Below are 7604 nucleotides of genomic sequence, written 5' to 3' on the forward strand. Positions count from 1 at the left end.
GGATAATGCTCATGGTTTGTTCACAACGAGGATATTCATGGTGGTGGTGTATCTATGATGATGATCATGGTATGGAATGCTCTAGGTGATGTTATGTTGGTAGCAGTGCTACTATAATAGTTATAGTGAGTAGTTAGCAAATGTGCTAATGAGTGTGTAGATCAAGGGTCAAGAAATCAAGGATCGATGATCAATGATCGAGTAATCATATATGATTGATTTGTTATGTTAAAAGATTATGAATTCTATTGTTATTACTAGTGGGTATGGTGTGGTTGTTTATGGTTGATATATTCAATGTGTTACATCTTGTTATTATTATGATTGTTTTAATAGTAACATACCCCATACATGTTGTTTTTATGTGTTATGAATGATATCATCGACGATGATCGTATAATGTATTATACGTGAGCAGATGATGTTGTATATGGTGCTGAAGCATGATAAATCCGAGAGATGACGAGGGACAAACTTGTGATTTTTATTTAAAGTTATTGCGTTTGAATTTTTAAGACAATGTAATTGGAGTTATTTTATTTCCTTCGTTATTTTCATTATTTTAAATAGGTTTAATAGGTTCGAAGGTCCTTATATTTGTGGGTTCGTTTCAATTGGGTCCTCCAATTTTGAAAGTGATCAATTTGATCCCTAATTTAACAAAATTGAGTCAATAATACCCTTTCCGTTAAATGTAATGGACGGCGTTAACTTTTTAAACATGTGGCATGTTGAGGCATCCTTTTATTTGCAGGTTGCACAGTTTTATTTAAAGGATGCTTCAACATACCACATGTTTAAAAAGTTAATGTCGTCCATTGCATTTAACGGAAAGGGTATTATTGACTCAATTTTGTTAAATTAAGGACCAAATTGATCACTTTCAAAATTGGAGGACCCAATTGAAACGAACCCACAAATATAGGGACCTCCGAACCTATTAAACCTTTTAAATAATGCTATTAGACAACTATATTGGAACTATTATGTTATGCAAGTTTACTGGTTTTTGTATTAACCGTGACACCCTGAAATTTGGGGCGTTACACTAATCGATTTCCTCATATCAGGTGCTTTGAGTACTAGAGTGTTGGGTAAGCCTTTTGTTATGTAGCATATGGCTGCTCGGCGAAAGAAAGATTTAAAGAAGTCTGGGGAAGGCTCCTCTAATCGCCCTCCTCTTCCAAAGGCTACCACAACAGCTCCCACCTGAACAATCTAAGATCCTGAGAGTGCCCGCCCTTCTCCCCAACTGTTAGACCCTACTCTAGTGGCGGTTGTTCCTCCACCATCCAAAGGCAAGGGGAAGAGAAAATCTTCTAGAGAGAACTTTGTCTCCTCGCATAAGAGGAGTAAAAGAAGTTCACCCAAGGGGCCACTTCTGATCAGTCCGCTCGACCTAACGTATGGGTGGCTCACTGTTCCCAATTTAATCTTTCCCAAGAAGAGAATACTTTCTTCAAGGGGATGACTGTTGAAAAGGCTACAGACATGGCTTACGAGCTAACCATCTGATCGAACATTTGCAAGGCCTATGCCGTCGAGACTCCTAAGGGAATTGTCTCGATAGAGAAACTTCAGGTCGTCGAGCAGGATTTAGAGGTAGCTCTGAAAGCAAACGAGGAGCTCAATCGATGCTTGGAGGAAATGCAAAAAACTCATGAAGAGAATAGGAAGAAGGCTACAACCGTCCTCACTGAAGCCCGCTAAGAAAATCGATAACTCCAACAAGCTATTGATGATCTGAAGTTGGATGTTTAGAAAACGGGCGACTTGTACAAAGACTTGCAAGCTGAACGGGATGGTCTTTCGGTTGAGTGGGCCAAATTGATTGAAGAAAATAAGTATTTTGCGGGGGAGGTGTACAATGATCACGTCAATGACTTTTACAAAGGAATCATGCAGTGCGATTACTTCTTTGACGTGCTAAATGACCACGAGGGGTATGACATTATGAAGATGGTGGTCGACGGTCAACTCGTTGATCTTCCTCTTCCCCATGTCAAGGCCGAAGAAGTTCTGTCGATTGTTTCAGAAGAACCTCAACTTATTGAGGTTGTTGTGGAAGATGTTGAGGATGAAGGGCATGACAGAGATGAATGAGGGGCCTCCTGGGTATTGGGGTTTTTTGCTTTTAATTTTTACAACTAACATTGTAAATGGACCACTCGATAAACATGGTTTTTAGTAATAGACCATCATGTTTACCAATCAGCCTTTTTTTGTATGCCTTTTGAGACTTTGGCAAGTGTACCAAATCGTTTCAAGTAATTAAACTGGAAAGACCAGATATCGTTTCTCAAGAGACTCATGTCACCAAATAATCACTAGTAAAAATTAGGTTTTTTAACGCGCTATATACGCCTCGGTTTTACTGAAACCGAAGCGTATAAAAGCGCTGTGGCATTATCGTAGTTTTAACGAAAGTATACGCCTCGGTTGTTCGGGAACCGATGCCTAAAGGGGGATACTACCTCGGTTTTGAAAACAACCGAGTTAGAAAACTTTGATTCCACTTACAAAAAGGACTTTTCACCTGACAACTTTTCTGATATAAAGGTTCTACCTTAGTTATCTGACCAACCGAGGCAGTAGAGGAGGTGAGAGAGGGTAAATCTGATATTAGCTTTTCACCTCCACATTTTCTCTCGACCCAACCACCTCCATCCTCTCCGAATCACTCTCATAAACCACTGCCAACCCCTCATCCCTCCTTCACTCCTCCTCCATGGCCCCCCTCCTTTTCTTCACCATCGCCTTTGTCTCCTCCTCCATCGCCCCCCTCATTTTCTTCACCGCACCCCTCCTCTTCTCTTCCCAACCCCAACGCCGCCACCACCAACAACAACAACCCCAACACCATTGCCTCCCTCTAAAGCCTCTTCTACCCCGTCTTCAAAACTATCGTGGACAAGCTCAAGCCACACATCGCCCTGGTCCTCTCCCTCCTCGCCCATGGCCTCTTCGCCAAAACCCTCACTGCCCGCCATCAATGCGCCACCAGAATCACGCCATGGAACCCTAAATCAGAAAATCGCAATTGGTTGTTGTTCAACCTCGCGAGTTCGTCTCCTTGCAATGGTACCTGCAACAATCGAATCAGATGCACGAGCCTCACGTCGCTTTGAACCCTACATTGCATCAATTGAAACAGAGCTTGGTCGGTTGTGACATCGTGAGCCTCGTCTCCGGCGACGCCAAGTTCAACTCCATCATCTACACAAATGCCAGATTTGTGGGTCGCCTTCGCCTCGGCCACCATCGTGCGTTTCTTCCCCAACGGCGAATGGGTCGCCTCCGCCAATGCGTCCAGTACCGTCAGGATCTAGGGCACGCGAAACGACTTCGTTTTGACGAAGGAGTTCAGAGTCCTCTCCGCGAAACGACCTTCAGTGGTCCCCCGACGGCCTCCGAAGCTTCTCTTTTGTTGATGATGTCTTTTGTTGATGATGTTGTATACTTTGCAATGAAGGTGCGATGAAGCTTCTTTGTGTGTTGTGTATTACTTTGTGTTGTATGTAGGAATTTCTAATATGTTGTTGTTCTTACTATGCTATGAACCCCCAAAATGAAGCCTTGAGTTTTGACCCTCCACTCTTGAAACAGGCTTGTTAGTTGGCTGACTGTGAACAAATGATGCCTAAGCCAAAGGAGGAGCAAGAAGTGAGGAAAGTGGTCAACAAGCAATGTCAAGGAGATGAGGATGGTTGTTTACCAGCTCTAGGAACATCAACAAGATCATTCCATAGTGAATCAGCGTCCTAAAGGTTAAAAAAATAAAAAATAAAACACGTTACCGAGGCATAATCCTATTCTTTTTGTTTTAGTTCATAACCGAGACATAAAACCTACTATTTTTTACCTCCTCTGTATATGTCTCGGTTTTAGAACCGGTGCCTATAAACAAAAGTAACCGGGGTGCCATTTCCTCTTACTACACTAGTGAATCGTATAATTTCCAACTAACTTAGACTAAGGAATGCTTCATAATTTGGGTTTTAATGCAATTAAAGTAAACATGAAAATAAATGATAAAAGTGATCTTATATATACTCAAACACTTAGAAATGGAAAGATTAGAAATGATATGGAATGATATTATTGCGGGTATGATTTCACCTACTTCACTCTTATGTATAGAAAATCACTTCCTCTTCATTAATATGCCAATGTCAATCTACTAAATTACTCAAACTCAATCCCTTGGTAGAGAGAGCCTAGACTTCTTTATTAGGCTCCAATCCCTTGGAAGACCCAATAATTATTTTCGAACTAAGAATTGAGATTTAAGATAACCAAAGGTCCTAGTTCTATCCCTAGATACTATTTCCTTTAGGTGTTTAATCCAAGTATAGATTTACCCAACATTTCCCAATATCAAGCAAACCCTAAAATCATGTCACGGGTAGAACTTCACAACAAGCATTAAGAAAAGGAATTAAACACTAACAATCAATGAAAGAGGCATATATTCATTCAAAACATAGTAGTTTACATAAGAGTTCAGTGGCTACATCAATCCCCCAACAACAATGAAACTAACTTTCCATGAATGGAGAGCTTGAGCTTACAACAACGCTGGAAATGGAAGAAGGAAGAAGACCCAAGGAAGAAGATGGACTATTTCCACAGCTCCTAGCTCACCTCCAAGTGCTCCAAATGAGAGAAATCGTGTTTGGGTGCCAAAAGATGCAAAGTTCTTCGCGTTTCTGAGTTAAATAGACCAATTTTGCCACATCAATATCGCCATCGCTTAGCTGCACCCTAGCTGCAGCCCAGCTATACAGAATTCCAGTGACAGAGCGCTCAGTTACACCTCAACTGCACCCCAACATTCCAGAGAGCAGACACTCAACTGCACTCCAGCTGCACCCCAGCCACAAAATTTATGTTCAATGTTCTTCTTTCACACTTCTTCTTGCTTTTATGGTTCTTTGATTATTTGGATTCGCACACAAGCTTCATGTGAATGATCTCCATAATAAAAAGTGGGGATTAGTGATGAAATTAAATCAATACAACTCAAAATATAACCACTTAGATACATAACAAATTAAGGCATAAAGAAGGTAAAAAGCTAAGAAAGAGTTGACATTTTCTCTCAATTTCGATACTTAATTCATGGTAAAATATGTCATTATCAATACCCTTATACATATCTAATGAAACTATTATTCTGTCACCTTCAATTCATTGTTTTTTGTTTATATCTTGGTTGCCTTTAATGTACTTTAGATCTTCGCTAGTGGTTATCGTTATCAAATCCTCACTTTTCTACTTTATCCGATCGTTAGGCTCTAGGAGTTCACTTGGAACATTTCCGAGCTGGTATGAATGACAATGTGATGAAAGTTCACTTTGGAACGTTCCTTACCAATCAGGTATGACTCATTAATTACTAATAAATAATTTTTATTATTTTCATTAATTATCCATTAATGACTTTAAGTGTCCTAATAGTCATTAATGAATTTAATTGCTTTGATATCTATTAATGACTTAAATTACTCTGATTAATTATCGGCTAATTAACGCTTCTTACCGATTGGTCATACTGTAGTTAGATGATCGGTCACCCAGTTTATGACTGACTAAGTAATCATTACAGAAATAATTCTCGAAATGATACAATAACAAGCCAGTCAACTAAGATTTTGGAAATTATTTTAAACAGAAAATTAGCCAAGTTAATACATAAAACAAGAGATTGTATTAGCATTATCACCTTTAGGTTTAAGAATTATGACATTGGAATTCAAACCTGGTAATAGCTATACACATATAAGCCCTATAATGCTGTATTATTTCTGATAGAAAATGCCTCCAAACCCATCTGGGCAAATTAAAAACAACACCTTTAGTCTGTTCATTCGTTGGCAAAGGTTCTCAACATTTTTGTTTTCTCTCATTATCGGTTATCAATAATAAAATGGAACAAAAATAGTTAAAATATATATTTTTATTTTGAGTCCACTGACAGATACTCAGTAAAACAAGCAACAATCACTGGTTAGTACAGTCTGTGGGTTTGAAGGAGACTCTTTTCTTTTCTAGGTCATAGCCAACCAAAAGGTTCATCTGAGCCATGTTCCCAAAGATGGCAAGGTTACTTGGCACGAAAGCGAAGCACACTACCCTTTCGTCCACTTCAACAAATGTGTTGACAGCATTTAACTTCACATCTGCGCCTCTAAAATGTGCCATGATCACTGGTGCTTTCAGATCATGAAAACTGCTTTCAAAGCAAAGGCTCAACGGACCCTTAACACGTTTTAACTTAACTTCATGTGCCACTGCTGATTCCAGCTTTGAGTAAACATCATCTGGCAAAAGAGTGAGTGTTGTACCTGAGTCAATTATGATATTTCCCTCTCCATCAGATTCAGACGAGGAGCTTCCTAACTGTATTGTCTTGTTTCCAACACTGAATGCTTCCAATGTTAGGTAGTAAAATACTGCTCCACGTGAGAATATTGGAGTTGATACAGTCCCTTTCCCAGAAACCACAGCAGCATCTCCAAAATTGAGTCTGCTAGAAGTATTAGACGTTGGTGCCAAACAATAGGAAAATTTTCCACCAATTGAAGAACCCAATTGAGATATCAAGGACACAGGTCCTCTTCCAAGGCCAACTACACCAGAGGCCTTCCCTTCAGAGGACACAGTGTTCCTTCGTCCACATCCTATGACAGTTCTTGGAAATTGGATTGAAGAGCCATTGGTGGAGTCTAAAGTGAGGATCTCCTCACTAAGATCTCCTTGTGACTTTGACCCATCACCATAGGAAATGGTATATTCACAATGGTCTCCATCTTTAGTGGTACCTTTCACTGATTTACATATTTTAGAAGAGTAAGAAAGGATTCTGTATGTGCTGGATTTTGAAGGGTCAAACATTGGACTGGTTTGGTTGTAACAGGGTTTACAAGGTTTACACTGCAACCAAGTTATGTCACTTCCTGTATCAGCAATACCATAAACTTGAAATGGTGGGGTTCCAACTGAATAGCTCAAAAGGTATTCACCATCATCTCGTGTTATATTGGCCTTAGGTGTGTTTTGGTTGAAATGATTGGCACGATTAATGGAACGACCCACTGCATTAGCAACTCGTTGGAATTGAGTTTCTGTGGGACGATGCAACGGTGATTTTGATGAGTCACGGTGGATGATTTCCACACTGAACCCATCTTTGTGAGCATCTAAGGAAGAGATGCTGTGAAGAGACAGCAGAATAAGAACTAGGGTTGAGGAAAGTGACATTGTTGTCATCAAAGTCTTCCAATTTGTATTATTAGCATATTCCTAGTCACTATTTATAAGGTTCTAGTGATACATTCAACGTTTGTTGAAGCGTGTGTGAGAACAAATTTGACAACCACTGAAATTCATGGACGCGGATTGCAATGTCGTGTTTCAGAGTAACCTCATTGGTGTTTTAGTTTTGTAAAAAGATCCACACCTAAATTTTTTATATTAATTTGATACTATATTTCTCTACTTTTTATTTTCTTCTTTCTTAAAAAAAAAATAATTTAACATTCATAATTTTTTTACGATAATATCCTTTCTTACTTTTACTTTCTTCTTTGTAAATAAAATAC

General features: G+C 39.3%; 1 protein-coding gene across 1 annotated transcript; it reads right to left on the reverse strand.

Moving 5' to 3' along the window:
• Positions 1–5782: 5782 nt before the first annotated feature.
• On the reverse strand, positions 5783–7300 carry LOC108339032 (aspartic proteinase CDR1). Its single transcript, XM_017576182.2, has one exon. The coding sequence runs from the start codon at positions 7270–7272 to the stop codon at positions 6004–6006; it is 1269 nt and encodes a 422-aa protein (XP_017431671.1). The 5' UTR covers positions 7273–7300; the 3' UTR covers positions 5783–6003.
• Positions 7301–7604: the final 304 nt, after the last annotated feature.

Source organism: Vigna angularis, chromosome 5 (assembly GCF_016808095.1).
Source record: "Vigna angularis cultivar LongXiaoDou No.4 chromosome 5, ASM1680809v1, whole genome shotgun sequence".
NCBI lineage: Eukaryota > Viridiplantae > Streptophyta > Magnoliopsida > Fabales > Fabaceae > Vigna > Vigna angularis.

Bases quoted from the DNA above. Each gene is read 5' to 3' on its own strand.
- LOC108339032 (XM_017576182.2), bottom strand. From the start codon at position 7,272: ATGACAACAATGTCACTTTCCTCAACCCTAGTTCTTATTCTGCTGTCT.